This window comes from Perognathus longimembris, chromosome 12 (genome assembly GCF_023159225.1).
Source record: "Perognathus longimembris pacificus isolate PPM17 chromosome 12, ASM2315922v1, whole genome shotgun sequence".
NCBI classification, from domain to species: Eukaryota; Metazoa; Chordata; class Mammalia; order Rodentia; family Heteromyidae; genus Perognathus; species Perognathus longimembris.
The window spans coordinates 26,683,419-26,705,412 of NC_063172.1; the positions used below are offsets into that span (position 1 = coordinate 26,683,419).

General features: G+C 44.9%; 1 protein-coding gene across 1 annotated transcript in view; it reads right to left on the bottom strand.

Annotated features, from left to right (window-relative positions):
- Baalc (BAALC binder of MAP3K1 and KLF4) overlaps positions 1 to 20,663 on the bottom strand; it is a 54,031-nt gene extending 33,368 nt beyond the window's left edge. Inside the window, exon 1 of the mRNA XM_048359094.1 lies at positions 20,423 to 20,663. Coding sequence (XP_048215051.1) covers positions 20,423 to 20,617 — 195 coding nt within the window. The 5' untranslated portion in view covers positions 20,618 to 20,663. The remainder of the gene's footprint in view (positions 1 to 20,422) is intronic.
- Between the last annotated feature and the right edge of the window lie 1,331 nt (positions 20,664 to 21,994).

A 21,994-nucleotide genomic window follows, 5' to 3' on the forward strand; every position in this document is an offset into this window, starting at 1 on the left:
AGGCTGGAAGTAAGATATACAGGGTATTTGTTATTTTAGTGGATCCTCATTTTATAAATGAGAAAAATGCATTCATTTCTGTTGCTGACAAGCTGCGAGACTTGAGGCAAGATCCTGAAACTCTTTGGTCTTGGTTATCTCCTTAAAACTGGTATTCAATGAATACTCGATTCCCCTTCTGTTATAAGCTCCTTCCACGAACATAAATTTCTTTGTTGTCTTTCCTTCCCTTTTGTGCTCAAAATCAATTTAACAGGTAGAGAGAAGAGGAGTTTGGAAAGCAACAGAGGCATTCTTGAGTGTCTTGATGACAAGGGAACTATACTGCTATTTGGTGACAGTCCAGGGACACCATGCTTACCAATGCATGCCACAACCCCACCAATGTCAATAGCTCTCCTGTGGAAAACATGACTTACTTCAGATCTTGGGAAAAAGCAACAGTTGGCCTCAAAGGAAAGCAAAGGGAAGGTTTTCTGTCAATTCTACAGGGCAACCTAGCCACGGAGCCAGGAAGATTATAGCCAGACATCTGGGCTTCTATACATTCATACAAACAGCTACATAACTGTGCAGCTGTGCAAAGACACAGCGCCTAAAATCCCACAATTGAACAGTCAAGCAACAGCCCATCATCTTCAAATGAAAGATAAGTAACAAAATAGGTGTTTACCTATCTTAGTAAAAACCTCAGAAAACATTAATGGAGCTCCTAATTTATGGAAACTCTAATAAAACCAGCAAGGAACATGACACAATTTCAGACTCCAAGGCATTTTCTTTTCTGTGAAAGGGCAAACCTATGCACGACTATATAAGGCTAACATGTAGTAGTTGAAATAATAATCAAAAGAAAAAATATGTAACAAGGATATAGGAGAAACTGAGATTAGTTCCACATGGACAGGGGGATCTTGCAAAGTAATTTTTGGTTAGACTTGAACAATGACTGAATGTGTAGGCAAACGGCTCCTTCTGAGGAAACTGCAAAAGTAGAAAGACAGAGAAAGGAAGAATGAAATAATGGAAGGCTCTGAAGTGTGGAACTGGTAAGAACAGAAGGCTGCTGGGCTGGAGAAATTCTATGGAGGGTATGAAAGAGATCCATTCAAGAAAAATATACAAAAATGTGATTAGTGAGTCTATCATGTTTTGTGTTTTGCCCATGAAAATATCTGAAATAGCAACAATGCCTAGGATGGTTAATCTTGATTGTCATTTTGGTCAGATTAAGAAATGCCTAGGGGGGCTGGGGATATGGCCTAGTGGCAAGAGAGCTTGCCTCGTATACATGAGGCCCTGGGTTCGATTCCCCAGCACCACATATACAGAAAACGGCCAGAAGTGGCGCTGTGGCTCAAGTGGCAGAGTGCTAGCCTTGAGCAAAAAGGAAGCCAGGGACAGTGCTCAGGCCCTGAGTCCAAGGCCCAGGACTGGCCAAAAAAAAAGAAAAGAAATGCCTAGGAGATTAGTGAAGAACATCTCTGGGTGTATCTGTGAGGGAGTTTCCAGAGATAATTATGTCATGAAGGCTTGGAACTATTCAATGGTCAATCCATTGATGGATTCAATTTTTGAATAGATTATTGGGAGGGAGTAGAACTGTGGAAAGTGGGCCTAGTTGCAGGAAGTGGGGAATGTCTTTGAAAGGTATTATCTTAGCTCCATCCTCTTCCTGTTACTGTAGTTGCTTCCAGGCTGCCTTGAGTGGAACAGCCTCCTCTGCCCCATGCTCCTACTCATGATAGTCTACCTTACCTTAGGCCTAGATCAACGGATCCGGCTGAAACCATAAGCCAAACAAATCTTTCTTTCCTTTAAGTTGATTTTTTCTCAGGTAATCTATCACAGTGATGCAAAGTCTGACCAGCACATTGTCCTACTGCTATCTGCCAATGAAAATATATTGATACAGGCTTGTCCCTATGCTGCTCTTTGCTCTGAAAATGGGAAATGTGTATCAACTGTCCCATGCATGTATGTATAGGCCTCATGCTTCATGTATATGGTATGGCACACACACCAGTGAAGGTGTGTGGAAACAGGAGGAGCAGATGTGTGGAACATTAATTTGGTTTGGAACAGGTTGAATTTCAAGCTCCTGGCTGACAACAGTCATAAGCCTAGTAAGCAGTTGGAGATGAGAGTCTGGAGTCAGGAAAGGGAATCACAGGAGGTATCTACAAGGCATCCAGTAGAGGGAGAGCAGTGGATATGTTCACTGGGAGAGAGACTGAAGAGGAAAGAGAACCAAGGAAAGGGCATGAGGAGAAGAGCTTTGAAAAAAGGAGGTTGAGACCAAGAAAATATAATCAGAGGTAGAGGAGACACAGTGATATGGAGAACTTAAGGGTCTGAGTTGGGAAGAGCTGGTAAGCAGAGGAGACTGGCCAGATGAATGGTGCTGGGAGACTCAGAGACAGCAAGGGAAATAAACATGGACACTGCAAAAGTCACTGGTTCCTTTGTAAAGAGAATTTCAGCAGATTCATAAGAATAGAAATCTTCAGTGTCACATATGCAAGAATCCTGGACTTACCTGTTTCACTCCTGCCCAGACTTGGGCAAAAGGGGAAATGGTGTAAATACATTAATCCTAAGGACATTTGCTGGGCCATTGGAATGAAGTCGCTTTGTTTCTGGCCCAGGAATTTTATATCCCTCTAGCATCCACACAACTGAGCCAGGCTCACCTGTAGTATAAAATCTAAGATCTCTCACAGTTCTCGAAATTGTCCTGCCTTTGGACAACCATGCTATGCCTCTACCAGAGGGTGTAACCTAGTTTCCTTCCTTTTGAGGCTTGTGACTTACTTGTAACCAAGAACACAGGTTGAGTAACCTCTAAGTCTAAGGTCAAAAAAGGCAACCCAGCTTCTTAGCTGTGACCGCTCTCATTATCTGGGATCTGCACTGAAGCTTTTGAGAAGGTATATAAACAGGCTGATTGCCCTCAGGCCCTCATGCTATGAGGAGAAAAAGCAGCCCATGTAGAAAGACCATATGGAGAAGCTCTGGGTCTGAGCAGAGAGAAAAAGATGCCCAGCAAGTCCCAGCTGCTCCACTTGAGGGCAAAACTCAGCAATTTTATTCAGCAAATAGGGACTTTTTGCTTTTCAGAATAACTCTGTTATCCTCAGAGGATAAAGACTTGCAGCTAGGAAATACAGTCAAAAAAATCCCCAAGTTTGGGGGCTGGGAATATGGCCTAGTGGCAAGAGTGCTTGCCTTGTATACATGAGGCCCTGGGTTCGATTCCTCAGCACCACATATACAGAAAATGGCCAGAAGTGGCACTGTAGCTCAAGTGGCAGAGTGCTAGCCTTGAGCAAAAAAGAAGCCAGGGACAGTGCTCAGGCCCTGAGTTCACAGCCTAGGACTGGCAAAAAAAAAAAATAAAAAATAAAAAAATAAAACAAAAAATCCCCAAGTTTGGCAATACATGCACTCTGCTGATGATGCTATTGGGAAACAGGCAGGCAACTCATTTACAGTTGATAGGGATTTAAATTGTACAAGCTCTGGGCAAGAGAATTTGGCAAAAGGGAGCAAATGCATTTGCATTCAGCCTCTGGCCTAGCCATCCCACTTTTAAGAATCTAAATATACACTGGCAGAAATGAAAAGACACATGGACAAGGCATTGTTATAGCAAAAGACTGGAAAGAATCCCAATGACTATCAATCAGGAGCCAACTGTTTAAAACTGAGACACACAACACAATTGAGCACGGTATAGTTATACAAAGAATAAAGAACTCAGCTGGGAACTGGTAGCCTGTAATCCTAGAGCTACTCAGGAGGCTGAGATGCAGGTTCAAAGCCAGCCCAGGCAGGAAGGTCCATGAGACTACTCAAAAAAATCCAGAAGTGAAGCTGTGGGCTCAAGTGATAGAGTGCTAGTCTTAAGCCAAAAGCAGCTCAGGGACAGCACCAAGGCTCTAAGTTCAAACCCCAAGATTAGCATTTAGAAAAAAAAGAATGAAGAACTCATGTATGTAGAACTTTGAAGTGATCTCAAGAGTACACTTCCAGCTGGGCATTGGGGGCTCACATCCATAATCCTAGCTGCTCAGGAGGCAGGGATGGAGGGATAAACTGGGAGAAAGCCAAAGAAGGGGTGACATTGCCCCCCAAAAATGTGCTCATTACCTGACTTATGAAACTGTAACCCCTTTGTATACCACTTTTGTAATAACAATAAAAAGATTTTAAAGAAAAGAACCATCTGTGGGGGCAGAGATTAAAGTCAGACTTTATAAATCTGGCTTATTGGAATCAAAGAAATGTTTAATAAACATTAAAAAAAACTGAAGTGAAAGAAATGGCAATTTTTCCTTAAAAAAAAAAAGAAAAAAGAAAGAAAGGAAAACAAAATGAAGCAAATGAGTCAAATGAGCCTATGTGGCAAGTTGATGGCTTAACCATACAACAAGAAATTATTTCAAGTGATGCTAAAACATAGCAATTAAACTGCACATCCCTATTAAGGAATGTGTTAGTTTTCATTGCTGTGACAAAACACCTGAGAAAGCAACCCGAGGGAAGAAAGGCCTATTTTGGCTCACAGTTTCAGTCCAAGGTTGGCTGGCTCCCTTGCTAGGGGCCTGTGGCAAGGCAGAACATCATGGCAGTGGGGTGCATGGCAAAGGAGACTGCTTACCTCATGGCAGCCAGAAAGGAGAAGGGGGGTAAGAGAGAGAGAGAGAGAGAGAGAGAGAGAGAGAGAGAGAGAGACAGATAGGCAGACAGAGACAGAGAGGAAGAAGAAGAGGAAGAAAAGGAGGAGGAATAAGAGGAGGAGGAAGAAGAAGTGGCAACAAGATATGCTCTTCAAAAGCATGCTCCCAGGAACCTACTTTCTCCAATAAAGCACCAGCTTCTAGTTCTCATCACCTCCCAATAAAGCCATCAAATTATGAATCAATCAATGGAATAGTCAATTAGTGAAGTTGGAGTCCTCATGGTCCAGTCACTTAACAAACACCCATCAGCTGGCAAGCAAGCACTCAGGCAATACATGAGCCATTTGGGGGCATTTTAGATTCAAACCATTCCAGAATATGCTCTACTAACAAGATAATCACACAAATCTTAAAATATTTTAATACATATATATAATATGAAATTTTTAAAATGTAAAATGCAAGTTTACACTATCCATGCAAACACATTGCTTCTTTAAAAAGAAAATAGATGGTCCGTACATTTGTCAAATAACAACAGGCATCCTAGGTGTCCAGGCTGCAGTGTCTAAATATTGCAGTTCAATTAAAGAAACCAAAGTCCTTAGAGAAATGACCATTCCCAAGTTTAACCCAGGAAAAATGCAAGATAAGCCTAGAAAATGTGTCATACCAGAAAGTAAGTACTATGAAAGAATAATGGAGTTCTACTGGAGTGAATAGTCAAGTTGGGGTGCTTCCACTAGCCAAAGACAGGATGATTTAAGTATAACTTAATAAGTACAATGAAGCATAACACACCAATATTTATTAGTCATGCTAACATCCATGAACTCATAATAATACTTCTAATAATACTCATTAGCCACCTTTGAATACCAGGCTACATAGTAAGACCTTGTCTCAAGGCAACAACAAAACACAAACACACATACATACATACATACACACACACACACAAACAGATGAAACAAAAATTGCCATGTGTTAATAATTGTTAGAGCTGAGCAATGGATATATAAATATGGTGTATACACGTGTTTGAATAGTGTTTGTAATTTTTAATGTTTGGCTATGATTAAGGAGTTCAGCCCGCTCTGAGTAACTGCAGCCACACAATGTCTTGCTGCCTACTTGGCATTATCCTCTGCTGGGAGGGGATGCATAACACGAGTGCATGCATGCACACACATGTGCGTGCACACATACACATTTATAACATACATCCACAACTCGCTCCTACATTTCCTACTGATGTTCTGCATATGGCTTTGGGGTCTGCAGGGGTTCCCAAGAACGGTCAGTTTAAATTCTGAATACATCTGCAAAGGGGGGGAAAAACTAAAGAGCACAGGCATATTGTCTTGGAGCCTTTTAGCAGCTTCTATTTAAACGCCGTTTTTCTAGGAAGCTTACTGAAGCCTTACATAATGGCTGGAGTGCCTCTGAAAAGGGACATCCGATTGAGAAAAGTAAACCCCATAACAGAATCCCATTCATCTGTGTGGTTCAGACTCAGAACCAACCAGACCTGCAGCAAGTTTACAAACACCCTCAGCCCTGGCATTACTGCCTGTGGCAATCGCTGAGAGTCAAGGAGCGGTGAGCTCGGTTAGAGACAGAGGGCTGATTATTCTTCACACTTGGCCGAGTAGCATTCCAGGTCCTCTGGGAAAAGGAGGTCTGTCTGAATCAGGGTCAGCTGGGAAAACAACTCAGCCATAGCAGCTGCTCGCAAAACGGAATCCACACTGGCCTGTGCAGAAGGGACTGGGGTCACCACACTCCTGGAAACCCAAGGTAAGCAGAGCTCCAGCCAGGAGGGAAGATCAAATTAACATCCAGGTCCCCACTATGCTCGTGTCTGTTTTCCACGCTGCCTTCGGCTTTAAAGACAGTAACTCAGAATCACCTGGGGCAAACGTGGGCTCCGGGACACAGACACGCTCGTTCCTATGTGAATGATCTAAGAGGATGTTGTCACTAGAAAGTCAAGAGCTGCAAAGGAGATGGTGTGTCTCGTAAAGCTTAAAATGCTTATCATCTGGCCTTTGCAGGAAACGTGTGCAAACTTTGACCCAGTGCTTCTGGTGCCTGTAAGTGGCTCACGAGCGAGCAGCATCCCAACACTAGGGAGCTTGGTAGGAATGCACAATTTCCCCTTCCACAGACCCCGGGAACCCGCTGGGCAAGTCTCAGCCCACCCGGCCAATCAGAAGCGCCTGAGGGTGGAGCCTTCACCTTTGGTTCCCCCAGGGAATCCATGTAGCCACTGCAAGGAAGTTGAATACGGTGGTTATGGCCCCTGCCTGTGGAGGCCGCTGTAGGCGTCCCTGGGTCCCTGCAGCATACAGCACCAGCGATGAGAGGTAATCACCTCTCTAGGAAGTGGCCTCTGTGGTGGGCAAGTGTCCTTACCCAAGTCTTGTTCTCTTGCTGGGGATAGCCTGTGTCCCTGTAGGGTGGCCTACAGGTCCATGTAGGATAAAATTAATCGCCGAAGGGTCATCTCAGCTCCCCAAAGGATCAGCAGAGGCCCTTGTTCCAACAGCCATTCAACATGTCCCCTTCACTCTCTGCAGGCAGTGTTGTTGAGTTCTTTCCTCCCTGAGAGAACTTTTCAGACTCTGTGAACCAGCCTGGACAGTACATCTTATAATAGCAGAAAGAAGTCACAGATACTAATAAGAAAAATCAAAACACTTAAGTATCCTAAAAGGAATGCTTTAGGAAGGGCCAGATACTCACGCTAAACAGGTACAGTAGATCATTGAGGCAGAGACCGTGGGGAAAGGTGCTTGAGTCAGAGCAGTCTCCACACATGCTGCAGATAACTAGTCAAAGATGGGACTGTAGTAGAAAGCCTTAATGGCAGGTCTAGACATTGATTGATATTCAGTAGACAATGGGAAACCATTGTGGACTTTGAGCAGAGGATTTGTGTGACAATGATTGCACTTATACCAGTTTGAAGTGGGTATGATTGGGCTTCACAGGGACTAGCCCTAAAGCTGTTGCAAATGTCTAGGAGAAAGGTGATAAAGACCAGAGCTAGCCATGGGTCTTGGAGCTGGCCCAGAGGAAAGGCCACACAGGACTGAGGTAGACAAGTCTACCTGAGTTCTAAACCCCACCCATCACTTACCCCTGTGTGCACTTATTCAAGCCATTTCACCTCTTTGATTCCTATAAGATGGAGCTAACAAAGTTAGGTAATAACCATGAGATGTCTGGGACATGCTGGGCACCCAACCAATGAGAATAAGAGGTTGCGTTCAGTGTGTTTTCACAAATGTCACTTATGAGCCCCAGCAAGCAATCTGAGCCTGTTATGGAGCCTTTCCTCAGCAAGTAGTTCTTGGAGGTAGGTACTAATTGAATGAAGCCTTGATTTCAAATGCTTATTGTTTATAAAACCTGCATCCTCTCTCCTAAGAAGGGCATACAGGAGACTGCAGCTTCACTGTAACCAACGCATGCCCTGTTGTTATGGCAACCGGTTTCCCAAACAGCCCTGGTATTTTCTGTAGACCCTTTTGCTTTCCTCATATACTAAAGTCACAGGCCATAGAGAAAGCAAAACGATGTTTGGTTTTTTTTGCAACTCCTATAGGAAATGATGTCAACTCCTTAAATTTGCCAACTGGCTGAGCATCAACATGACCCTACCCTGAGAACTTCCACAAATGTTCCCACTAATAGGAAATTGGACAGTCATAGACTGTTAATAAACTGGCATATATATTAGTCTCTGGCTGGCATTAACCTTGCAGGAAAATGAAGCAAAAACAAAGGACCATCCACTGCCCATTTCATATACACAGCTCAAAGCATGAAGCCCAAGGCCAAAAGACCATTTCTTAAGATTTAAGTTAGAGTATTATTTGTTATTTAAAAAATTATTTCAGCTAGGCACTGGTGACTTGTGCCTGTAATCCTAGCTACTCAGGAGGCCTCGATCTGAGCATCATAGTTGAAAGCCAGCCTGGACAGGCTTTATTTTGAATTAACCACCAAAATGCCAGAAGTAGAGCTGTGGCTCAAATGGTAGAGTGCTAGCCTTGAGCCAAAAGCTCAAGGACAGCACCCAAACCAAGTTCAAGCCCTGATACTGGCACACATACACACAGAAAATGACTTCAGTATTAGCACATGTTGCCTTTTTAGTAAATGCTAAAAGTACCTTATGCACTCACTCGACATGAAAATATTCAAGGCACACTATTATTGTAGCAAGATCTTAATATCAGTAATCATGTTCTGAATATCTGGCAGATATTCTCCCAATCTCCTTTGCCAAAAGGACCCCAGTATTTTCAGGATGACATGTGCTCAGTCAGACGTCTTGATTTCTTAGGCTTTTTTATATGCCACATAGTTCTGGCCAATGAGAGCCAAGCAAAGTTCACTGGGTTCTGAGACTGCTATTGCTTTTCAGATCAGGAACAAATTGTATTGCCTGCCTTTCCCTTTCTTCCTCTCCAAAACAAGAGGTGCAGTAACTTGCAGCCACTAAGATTAATTCTACACACGTAAGATGGCCAAGCAATCAGCTCAAAGGAACACAGGACTTTGAGAGCTTCCTTGAGCAGGTGCAGCTGCCACCTCCAATCTTCTGATACAAACACTTCACTTGCTAAACTTACCTTCTGTCCTCAAAGTCAAACACAATCCCTAAGTAGTACAAAAGGTGAGAAGGGTTCCCAGCATTCGACAAATATCCCCTCTGTGTTGGACACTATAGTAAGCACTTGAGCTCCAAGTGAGTCAGTCAAGCCCTGACCTCAGAATGAGTCAAGAAACAAACACTAAGTGGAGAAGACAATGAGTATGGTATTAGAAGGCCGGTGTTCCTGAGGAGGTGACCTGTGAGTTGAGAGCTGAAGGGGAAGGGGCTGTCATGTAAAAGTGGCATGACATTCCAGCAAGTGCCAAGGCCTAGCAACTGCAAAGGGCGCCTGTATTAGAGAACAGAGGAATCCAGCATGGCTAGAACACTCTTAGTGAAAGACGGATAAACAATGCTGGAAAGGCCACCGGGACTGAATCAGGCAATACTTGGAGAATGAGAAAGAGACTAGTATGGTTATTCTACATAAGGGATAAAGAGTGGCTATCAGAAGGAATTAAAGAAGAGAGCATTGTGCTTGGCCTATGTATTTGAAAGATGGTTCTGCCTGGGATGTGGAGAATGGGTTATTAAGAATCAGAATGGAGCAGGCTACTGCAGGAGTCCAAGTGGAAGATGAGAGTGGCTTGACCTGGGAGGAAGAGACGAGTGAAGATGTGGGGGAGACCTTTGCCCAAATGCAGCTGCCTGCGACAGCTCCCCACATAGTCACAGCAGGGTAGAAGCTCATCTGTGCACTTAGACTCCTTCCCTGCCACTTAAATCGGAGGAATAGATGTCAAAAATGTTTTGAAAACTGTCATGGCAAAAAGGTTGTAGAGTCAGTAACTGAAAAGAAAAATGGGAGAATTTACAGCAAGTTTTTTAAAAATTTATTTTGGTATGCTGAGGAAAAGAATAAGCTAGCATTGGGACTGTAAAGAGAGACGGTGACAGCGTATTAATAAGGAATTAACCAACTTCAAAGGAAGTCTCCTGAGGTTCTGAGCACAGATGGCTATGCGGCAGTCCATCTTTCCTGACCGCACTAGCAGGCCAGGCAGCTAGACACAGGGGTGAGGGAGCCCAGGCCAGGGGTGACTCAAGGCTTAGGACTAGCATGAGAGTCTAGTTAAGCCTGAGGCAGTGAGGAAACACAGCAGTGAGACTCTGGGCCCTTTGTGTTTGGAACGCAGTCATTCTGATTCCTGGCATACTGTGTGGGAACTGAAACCCAGAAGAGATAACCTTCTCAAGGTCATGAATAATGTCAGATTTATTCCTTTCTTTTCCTTCCTTCATTCTTTCCTTCCTTTCTTTTTCTTTCTTTTCTTCCTTTCTTTTTTCTTTCTTCCTTTTGTGTGTGTGTGCGCGTGCATGCGTGCGCACACGCGCGCGAGTCCAGGAGCATGAACTCAGGGCCTGCCACTGTTCCTGAGCTTTTGTGCTCAAGGCTAGCACTCTATCACTTTGAGTCACACTGTCATTTCTGGCTTTGTGATAGTTAATTGGAGATAAAAGTTTTGTGGACTTGCCTGTCCAGGCTGGCTTTGAACTTCAGCCCTCATGTCTCAGCCTCTTGAGTAGCTAGGATTACAAGTGTGAGCCACCAATGCCCAACTTAAAATGAGATTTCTTAATCAGTCATACTGTCTACACGAATAATAGCAGAGCGAAGATCTGTCCAGGGCTTTGAGACAGTGCCTCACAAGATGAGCTGGCTTGTTAGTGGGGAAGAAGTGCAGGATGTTTAAACAGGCCAGATCTGGCTGTGTGCTCCCATGAACAGATGCATCAAAGCACAGGGCAGTGGCTTGGAAAAGATCAAAAGGTTCTGGGTTAAACTTCCTAGCCAAGAGGCATCTGGCTGGCAGCACTGACTTGGCTTGGCCTAATTGCCTGCAAAAATGCCTATACCCAGAGCAAAACCAAGACTCACACGTTACCCATGAAGACTAACAGGAAATCCAACTTCAGCATTGAGGGAAAATGTACACCATTTGTAAAGCAGATGGCGCTAGATTAAGAACAGCCTGCTCAGCCTTCTGGCTTTAAGTCTGTACACAAAAGCTACATGAACAGACCTAGGCAAACAAGTCACATCACACCTATCCCAGTGGACGCTTAGACCCAAAGCCAGAAGCATATAGAGTAGCAGCAGAGTCAACCTGCCTGACCTCCTGACCCCACTCCTAGGCACACTCACTCCCAGAGGCCACGCCTCCACAGTCTTCAAGAGATTGTTTAACCCAGAACACATCTGGGTAGAGTAGAAAACTACATCCTCAGCCCCAACCCACTGCAGGGGTTAGGGGAAATGATTAATGGGAGTACATATGCATAGTATATATTTATCACAATGTCTGTTTACTCTTTATGTAACCTAACTGAATTCAAGTATATTTTCTCAATATTGGGGGGAAAAAAAAGGAAGGGCTAGGGTGTAGCTTAGTAGTAAATGCTTGCCTATCAAGCACAAGACCCTGAAATGTACTCATTACCTGACTTAGGAAACTATAACCTCCTCTATACAGCACCTTTATAATAACAATTAAAAAAAACCCCTAAAAGACCCTGGATTCAATTTCCTTAGTACTTCAAGGAGGGGGGCGGGGCTCTTCATATGTGCAATACTTCAACCACCAAATATTTTCCTAAACACAAAGAGAAACAAACAAAAAGATTTTTCCTGGCCTTTGAGTTTCTAAGCAATTGGAAAGATTTTTCTCCTACCCCATGAATTTCAAACATTACCCCACATAAGATGTAGCAGGCTCATCTATACTCGGGAGAGATCTGAAGGGTGGAAATTAGTGACAGAAGTAGGTTGTTTGTTTTGCCAGTCCTGGAGCTTGAACTCAGGGCCTAAGCACTGGTTCCTGAGCTTTTTTTGCTCAAGGCTAGCACTCTACCACTTGAGCCACAGAGCCACTACTGGCTTTTTGGTGTTTGATTGGAGATAAGAGTTTCATGGATTTCCCTGTCCAGGCTGGCTTCCAAGCTCAAGGCTCAGATCTCAGCCTCCTGAGTAGCTAGGATGACATGCATGAGTCCCCAGCTCCCAGCAGAAATGTTATTTTCTTCCCTGTGCTTTTCTGTCCTCTGCAAATTTCTATAAGGAACATGTGTTGCAGTTAAAATTAGAAGAATATATTACTCTTCTCAAAGAGAGTTGATCATTAATAGGCCCAGTAGGTGAGGGGACACAACTAGTTCTGAGCACATACATCCCCTGCTGCCAGGCTCTGCGGATATAAGCAGAGCACACGAGGCTAGGGAGGCATGAGTGCCCAGAAGCTGCAGGACCCTCATCGTCAGCCATGTAAATGTTGATAGGAGGCTCCCACACCACATGGCTAATATTATCTAAAAAAAAAAAAAAAAAAAAAGCAAAGGCCCAGGCAGATGGGGTGGAGGAGAGCTGTAAATCACAACCAAATTGCTCTGGAGTCAGAAACAAGAGACCACTGGGCTCTTCAACTTCCTAGGTGGGTGACTGCTCAATCTCTTACATTCAGTAAATCTCAGTTTCCTCAACAGGAAAAGGATGATAACAATGGTTTATTGGGTTATTTTGGAGAGTAATGTGAACTGATGTCCCCCCCAAAAAATATTATGTTGAGAAGATGCTTAATAAATGCTATCTCTAAAGAGCAAGGAAATGGGCCTAGTTTCAGGAGGAAATGTGAGGTAGGAGCCATGGGAAGGAAGTAGCTGTGGCAATTCCCTCTTTATTTCCAAATTTTCATAGTGTCTGCACCCACAAACTCTTTTATTGAGCCTCCTAGTGCTCCTGTAACAAATTACCACCAGCTGCATGGAATCTGTTAAGCTCAGTTCTGGAGGCTAAAGGTGCAAGGTCAAGGTGCAGCAGAATCAGCTCCTTCTGTGTGCTGTGAGACTGTCCCGTGTCACACTCAGAGTATCTGGTAATTTGCTGCAATCCTTGCAGCTCTTTGCCTTGTAAAAATACCACCCATCTCTGCCTCCATCTTCATGCAGAGTCCTCCTCCAGTGTGAAAGGGCACTTGTCATGTTGGCTTAGGACCCACCCTAGTAGCCTCATTTAATGATTCCTTTCTAAAGACCCAAAGCTTCCTCCCCACAGAGATGGAGGCTGTGGAGTGCTGATGCAAGAAGGAGACAGCATGTGAGGAAGTATGGGTTCCTGGCAGCTAAGCTTGGTGGAGCTGGGTTACAATTTGGGCTAGGGGAACAGGGTATACATGTGAAGTGTGCATTATAGATGGGAAGCAAGGGGGCACTTAAACTAGTCCAAGAAATTCTGCAGGAGCCTTGGAGTACCTGTGTTTGCAGTAGAAACTAAAATGGTCTGCTGAGCGCAGCTAGAAGCAGTGAATCAGATACGGAAGATGCCAGGTTGCACTGGCCAGGAACCATAGGTTCAGACCCAGCTTCACTGATGAATCAAATCAAATGACCATGTCAGCAGTAAGGTGTTGTGGGTCCTGGGTACACAACTGCTATAGTAAGAGTCCAAGCCTGAGGGATTATTGAGTCAGGATAATCCAGGAAAAAGACTCCTTGATAGAGGAGAGAAAAATGTTATTCCTACTAGGGCCTAAAAAAAAATCAGGCAGTGATTCTGTAATGCACTTAGGATGGTTCTATGCCTAGCTGGACAAATAGCTTCTCTCTAGTTATGAGTTAGAATAGTTTTATCTGGTGCACGACAAAGATTCAATAGACCAATGTATAAGACCAAATAATCTGAGTCCTGAGGAAAGGGGTTCCAGGAAAAATAAAGCTTTATTTACATAGCTGGCTCATTTATCCTTTTATTCACTTTCCGAGTCATTCAATGAATATGTGATTGAGGCCAAGCTTGAAACATAATAATGTAATCCCACACCTGGAAGAGCTTACAGCCTATCGAGAGCACATGACAAGCTTCACAAACACAATATGGCTGGCGACATCACTGAACTCTCAACATAGGAAGTGGTACTTTACCCAAGAGACAAGGTCCATGGAAACATGAGACTCCCTAGGCCTGCATAAACTGCCTAGATTTGTTTCCAATTCTCACCAGACAAACCTTGTAACAGAAAGGCTTGTATTTAGCAAAAGAGGTATGAGAAAGGTAGGGATGTTTTCTGACTATGCAATTAAATCAGGTAGACAAGAGCCCAAAATGACCAGCAGATATAAACTGATGAGGAAGGAGACTATTACCTTGGGATCTACATGAAGAAAGAAATACCCACATAAAATTTTTATATTTATTCATCAAGAAAGCCCCCAGGTCCTATCTTACTGGGTAAGGCACAGAGATTCAATGATGTGTGAAAAGTCCCCTGACCTGTCACCCTTAAATATGGCTGACACTAGCCAACCATAATTATAAAGTTTATTTACTAGGTAGGTTCCACTGGACAATGCTTGTACTCCTAACTATTCAGGGGATCTAGGTTCAAAGTGAGCCCAGAGAGGAAATCTATGAGATTCTAATTCCCAATTACCACCAAAAAGCCAAAAATGTGTTTCAAGTGACAGAGTGTTAGCCTTGAACAAAAAAAGCTCAGGGACAGTGCTCAGGCCCTGAGTTCAAGCCCCAGAACCAGCACTATAGATCCGTACCAGTGATATTATGTAGGGGCTAGTGGGGGTGAAAGAAAAGTGTCCCTTAGAAAGTCTCAGGTAGGGGAGTCTCTCAGGGACTCCTGGTGGTCTCAAGATAGGACTCCAGAAAGGCAACCTGTCTTCCCTTGACCTCTCCTAGCTGGAAAGGTTTCTGGAACAGTCTGTTCCTCAGTTGGGCTCCTGCGAGATCTGTACAATGATCCCCTTCCCTAGGAAGAAAGAGTTGCAGATCTCTGAACTCCTCCAATGTTTGTCCTTTATTCTCTTCCAGTGTGTACCATGCTGCCCTAGAGTGTGTTCACTTTGGCACTTATCTCCCTTATATTATTAACTTCTTTTTTTGATCAGTCATGGGACTTGAACTCAGAGCCTGAGCACTGTCTGAGCTGTTTTTGCCCAAGGCTAGAACTCTACCACTTTGAGCTATACCTCCACATCTGGTTTTCTGGTGGTTAATTGGAGCTACGAATCTCAAGAACTTTCCTGCCAGGGTTGGCTTTGAACCTTGATCTTCAGATCTCATCTTCCTGAGTAGCTAAGATTACAGACTTGAGCCACCAGTGCCCCGCTATTATTAACTTCTTGAAGTAAAGAAACAGACCTTTCCTATCTTTGTGTTAAACCATACTGAATGAACAGAAGACTAACTGTCCTTCACCTTTAGTCTGTCAATTCAGGGATATTCTCTTCTTAGTATTGTCAAAACAAACCAAGGTCAGCAAATTGAAACATTAAGTGGAAATCAACAAGATGAATTTTAACAGGAATAAATGCAAAAATACCAAATCTCCATACTAAAACTAGTAGTACCAATACAGGTTTCATGAGGGGGAAAACCTCATTCATTCAACATTTATTGAGTACCCCCCCCTCTATCCCAGTCACTGACCCAGGTACTAGATATATAGTAGAAAAAATACAATATTGCTGATGTCATGAACCTTCTATTTAATTAGAAAGAGTCTAAGATCTAAGGTTTTTGACTAATTACAAGCTTAGTGTGACTCATCAGGTACAACAAGAAAAAAAATCCCAACTTGATTTTACCTATACCAGGAGAGGGTCATTCAGGGCCATATCAGAATGTGACTCCAGTTGCCTCGTGCAGCTGAGCTGAAGACAGGAACTTGAGCATCACTTTGGGTTCTTCATATTGAGAGGGACTTTCAGAAACTAAGTAATGTGTTTGGAAAAATCTGGTCCAGCCCATGAGAGCCTGTGCTTGGCTTGGTACAAGGAGATGGGCAGCATCTTCCAGGATTGAAAGAGATGCCAGTGCAAAGTATCTCCCACTAATCTGGATTTCCACCCCAGGCACTCAAGGAGAAGGAAGTTCCTCGAAGGGAAGTTGCTCTGACTTCACTAGGAAAGAGAGATCTCATGCTTGGAGTTGAGGCACCCTCCCCTCCCCACAAAAATGGTGTTTCCTGATGTCAGGCTGGAGTATCAAAAGATTGGGCTGGACTTTAGGTCCTATTAAAAATCAAGAATTCAATACCAATCCCCATTCATCAAGTGGGTACTATTTAGGAATATGGATTTGAGATTCAAACTGAGCTACATTTCAGTCCTGGTTTGGAAAAGTTGCTCATACTAACTCTCTGGCTTGTAAAATGAGGACATAAGAGATCCTACTTGATCCTGGCTGTAAACATTAAATGAGATGATTTACTTAAAGTGTAAACTATAGTACCTAGTTTTTGATAATTCATTAATAAAAGCTAATAGCAGGGGGAGGAGTTGGGGAGGGGGGAAGATGGGAGAAAAATGAGGCAGGAGGTAACGAGTTAGAAATGTACTCACTGCCTTATGTATGAAACTCTAACCCCTCTGTACATCACTTTGACAATAAATAAATCATTTTTTTAAAAAGCTAATAGTAATATTAAATGTTCTTTGTCTTATCTGACTATCTTTCTTTAAGTAAATCATTTCGCTGTCTTCAGGTCTCCAAAATTCCATAGACCGAAGCAATTGTTATAGTAATTAAAACCATAAAGAACTACTTTAGAGAAATTGGAACTGTTTACTTCTTTAGAGAAATTAGACAGATGGGAAAAAAAACTAACAGGGGCCTGTGTTAAATGGAGATAAACTCTGAAGGTTATTATTGTATGGAATGGCTGAACCAGGCTGAGTCATAACAATCCTGCCAGCCTTTCTCCTTGAGACTCCTATGTGACAATAGAAGTGAAGACCCAAACCTGAAAACTAGTTTTATGCAAATTAAATCACATCAGACCAATTTAATTTCCTTCTGTGACAGAGAGACAAACTCTGGTGACAGAAGAATGCAATGGCTGTGACTTCAGTAAAGTCCTACATTCCAGCCTACACATAGTGAAATCTAAAAAAACTTCAGTGAATTCTGCTGGCTAGAGAAAACAAACTCCAAAACAGGGGCCATAGGCTTGTGATCACTTTCTGAGCAAGAAGGAGAAGTGAGAAATTCTTCTGTGTACCTAGCAGAAGAAGGTGTAGCCCACTTACCTAGCATAAAATTAACAATTCATTCCAGAAATAGTGACACCTACCTTATGGTACTCCCTTAATCTGGATTGGGGATGACAAACTGAAGTGATTTCAAAGCAGACTGGTTTAAATGGGGCTTTTCAGCAGGCCCACTTGTGGAGTTGGGGTAGGAGGGCAGAGCTACAGAATCTTTGGATGGGGCCAAATATTTCAGTAGAGTGAGATAAGGTTGGGGGAGGGAAAGGCACTTGGGAGAACCTAAGTTAAACCCATTCAAGCAGGGACAGTTCAGTAGCATGACTGTACAAAAGAGACAACAATGAGGAAAAGTCTAGGAAGAGCTGATAGGGAGAAGGGGCAGGTGTAGACAGAGTGACTGCTCATTCAGATAAACTTCAAAGAAGTCCCAACCTTGGGTCACATACACGGAGAAGTTAGGCACACTATATGTTCTTAACTTCCATAGGTTAAGGTGGCCAGGAGACTGGGGACCCAATCTTTGAAGATTGAGGGACTTGGAGATAAGAGCTCTGAAGTGGTACAGGGGGTGTCCAAGGTGGAATGATTCACTCGAGAGTCCATTTTCCTGATAAATGAATTCCAAAGACTCTTCTAGATTCTAGTACAGAGATTTTGGTTGATTTGGCAACATGGACCTCTCTGGATCCAGTGTTTCTATTTGTCCCTACTTCATCAGGAAAGGATTGCTACACAGGTGAGAATCTGGCTTCTGGTCACAACACAGCCTCTGTGGGCCACTAGGTAGCTCACAGCAGCCTGGGTTGAATTCATGCTGAAAGCCTTCACTGGGGACGGGTACTAGTCAGGGAGCTGGGAGGAAGAAAATAATAAAGAATCCTGGCTAATTATCCAGGGTGGCAGAAACCCAGGAGATTTGTAGCTTTCTTGGATAACCCACTCTGACTAAGAATGACCAGTTTTTGGCTGTGAAGCCACAGGAACCCAGTCTTGTGAAGGCCCTAAATGATCTCAGTGCGCTCCCAGGATGCCTTGGTTCAGTCTTCAAGAATGCCCCTTTACTCTGGGACAAATGGAAATGTCTAGGGAACTGAAAAGATGCTTGCCAATTTTGAGGATGTTGTCTGGAAATGGAACTAGGCCCCTCTTCTGAATGATGCTGGTTTTCAGGACTACTGCTTAGCAAGCCCTTCTTCCCATGTTTAGCGAAGTTCCAGGAATAAGTGTAGGCAGGCTCCACCTGTTGTGAGGAACAGATCTCATGGTGGATGGGATGAGTCAGAACAGCAGAGTAATACATGAATAGACTGTTGGAAAAGACTCATATGTACATATTTAGCTAGTCTACAACAACTTTCACACACACACACACACACACACACACACACACAGAGTTACCAAGGCAACCATCCCTTGAAGCGCTACTTTGTTCTTTTTCATGTTGAATCTTTTCAGCTGTATTTCCTCGCTGTGCAGCCTTGACCCTGGAGTCTATGGAGAAGTACTTCACTACCCTGGGAAATGCTGTTACATCTCAACATGTACAAGTCCCTCCAGAGGCCCATCCTGACACCATAATCGGCCAGCACATCATTTGCTAACCTGCTGAAGATATTGGTAACATAAAAAAATAACCATTACGATTGCCACTGTGAGTCAGAGTGAGTTAGAGATAAATCCAGTGTTATGACAGCTTTCACAGACAGTTCTGAATCTAAAGGTAAAAAAATAATAGAAAAAGAAAAGAAAAACAAGCTATAGGCGTTGTGAAAAAGCAGCCAAGGTCCATGTCTCTAGTTCCAACTACTTGGGAGGCCAAAGAGATAATGTGCACCTAAGAGTTCAAGGCTAACCTTGGCAACATAGCTGCCAGGCCTGGTCACAAAAAGTGCATGTGCTCGAGAGGGTGGTGGAGAAAGAAAGAGAGAAAGAGAAAGAAAGAGGAAGAGAGGAAGGGGAGAAGAGGGAGAAAACCCACCAGTATTGGTCCTAAAAGATGGAGGGACTTGTTCTTGATGTTAAAGTAGTAGCTGTGTTTTTGAAGGCATGGATTTAAGGTTATTAGTGTTTTAAATGTATTTATATTTATCTCCTACTCTGTATAATATATTTAGACTTCAAAAATGCTAACAGAAAGAGATCAAGAAACAGTGAAAAACTTCTTAATAGAAATACTGCTCTGGTTTTTGGGAAAATCTGTGATAAGCTCTGAGGTAGGATTTTTTTTTCCTTTTTCTCCTTTTCTTTTTTAATGGTTAATATTACCAACATTTGTGACTAAAGGTAACAACTATTTTCAGGTCTACACTATAATAGGTGTTGTTTTTTTTAATTATGACTTGTAACTGGACCAGAAAGTTGGTTGCATATCTTTCTTTTAGATTTCTGCTGACTGGGAACTAACATATGAAGGAGTTATTTAATTTAGTGTTAACATCTTTTACACTTCCTCATAAAGCATTGTGGAGCTGGGAAGAAAGTCCCTTTGTATGCTTGAAAAGTAAGTCCGAGTGTCCAAACTAGTGATGGACAGGCGTTCATTTATTTTGCCCTGAACTAAAATTCTAGCGTTGAAGCCCATGTAGGCAAGAGGACAGGGAAAGAGAGACTGGGAGCCTCCACCGGGCAGGGCAGGAGTCTCCATAACCTGAGAGAGGGCCAGGGAGCCAAGTGGTCGAGAGAAGTCCCCGGCTGGGTGTGCAGGTTACCAGAGGGGAAACTGATCAAAGCCGAGTGAAGATGAACCTGGTCAGATGAAGAACATGGGTTCCCCTAAAGGGCAGGTGTGGGGTGAGGTGAGCTATCCATCCACCCGCCCCCAGCCCTCCTTCCCTCCCTGCTTCCCTCCACCCCATCTCCCCTCCCAACCTCCAGGCGCATCCTCCGTAGGAAGCCGCGTGTGCGGCCGCCCGGCCACAGGGCATTGGCTCGGCCCCCCCCCCCCCGGTGTAGGGTCCGTCACGAGCCCCGCTCCCGGTCCCTGCCCAGCCCCCAAGCAGGTCCGGCCTCTCTCCGCACCCCGCCATCAACTCCTCGGAGTCCGCTCCCGCTCCGGCGTGGGGGCGGGCCCGGCAGGTGCGGGCATCTGCGGGCTCCGAACTCGCTCACCTGCGGGCAGGCCGCCCGCCTCCGGGCCGCTGTCCGGGGCGGCGGCGCTGGGCGGCGTGTCCGAGTCGGTGTAGGTGAGCCAGGTGGACTCGGTCTCGCGGGTCCAGCTCTCGTAGTAGCGGGGCTCGATGGCATCGGCCCGGCTCCCGCCGCAGCCCATCCTCCCGCGCTGCGGGGCGCGCTCGCCTTCCCGCCGGCGAGCTGCGGCTCAGCCCCGGGCAGGAGGCGGCGACATCGGCCCCCCAGCCGCAGCCAGCGCCGCTCCGCGCGGCCCTCCTCCCCTCCCCGCCTCCGAGGCCCTCCCCCCCCCCCCCGCCCCGTCCCCACCTCCCCGGTCCTCCCTCGTCGTCCCCCCCCTCTGTGCCCACCCCCAAGGCCCTTGGCCTTCGCCTCTCCCTGCAGGCCCCTGCCCGCGGATCCCTCCCAGGGCTTCCTAGCCGGCCAGACTCCCTAGCAGCAGCTGGGGGTGGGAGGGAAAAAGGGATCTGGAGGGGGCGGGGGGGGGCTCGGCCCCCCAGTCCTGGATTATTGTTCCCTGACTGCCACTCACCCACCCAGCCAGCCACTCGCCCAGCCATTTATCTCCCCTCCCTCCTTTCTTTCCTTCCTTCCTTCCTTCCTTCCTTCCTTCCTTCCTTCCTTCCTTCCTTCCTTCCTTCCTCCCTCCCTCCCTCCCTCCCTCCCTCCCTGCCTCCCTGCCTTCCCTCCCTCACTCCCTTCCTTTTTCCTTTTCCTTCCTGTCCTTCCTTCCACAGTGGAACTGGGAACAAACCCCAGAAAACTGGTTGCAGTGGTAAGTCAGGAGCAGTCAGAGCCAGAGCTCGCCTGTCTTTTGCCGGTCTGGGGAGTAAGGGGTCGGGCCTATGACTTCAGAGTTGGGCTACACACTTGTGGCTAGGGAAGTGGGGGGGGGGGCCTCCGGGGGCCCCTCCACCGCCCCCTCCAGTTCTGTGACTTTGAGATCCTGGGAAATCTTTTCTACATGAAGCCAATGGTGGCCAGGACTCTGCAGCAACCAGAACACCCTCTGTGAATGGGCTGAGAGGCAAGGCAGGCTTTCCTCCAAACCCAGGAGTGACCTGACAACCTCACACCCACCACACCTTTGACAATGTTTCTTTCTCCAGCACACACCCAGGTCCATGTGAGTTCAGCCCTAGAGCTCAGATTTGGATAGGCTAAATACATCTGCTTCCCAGTTCACACAACCCAGAAGAGATGATAGAAAAAAAAAAAAACAATCCTTTATAAACAATAGTGCTAGCTGCTGGTGGGAATGTAAACTGATACAACCACTCTGGACAGCAGTCTGGAGGTTCCTCAAAAACTTATACATAGATCTTCCCTGTGACCCAGCCACACCACTCCTGGGCATCTACCCAGAACATTACAAGCCAGGATACTGTAAAGACACTTGCACATCTGTGTTCATTGCTGCACTATTCACCATAGCCAAGTTATAGAAACAGCTCAGATGCTCCACAATAGATGAATGGATCCAAAAAGTATGGTACCCATACACAATGGAATTTCATAC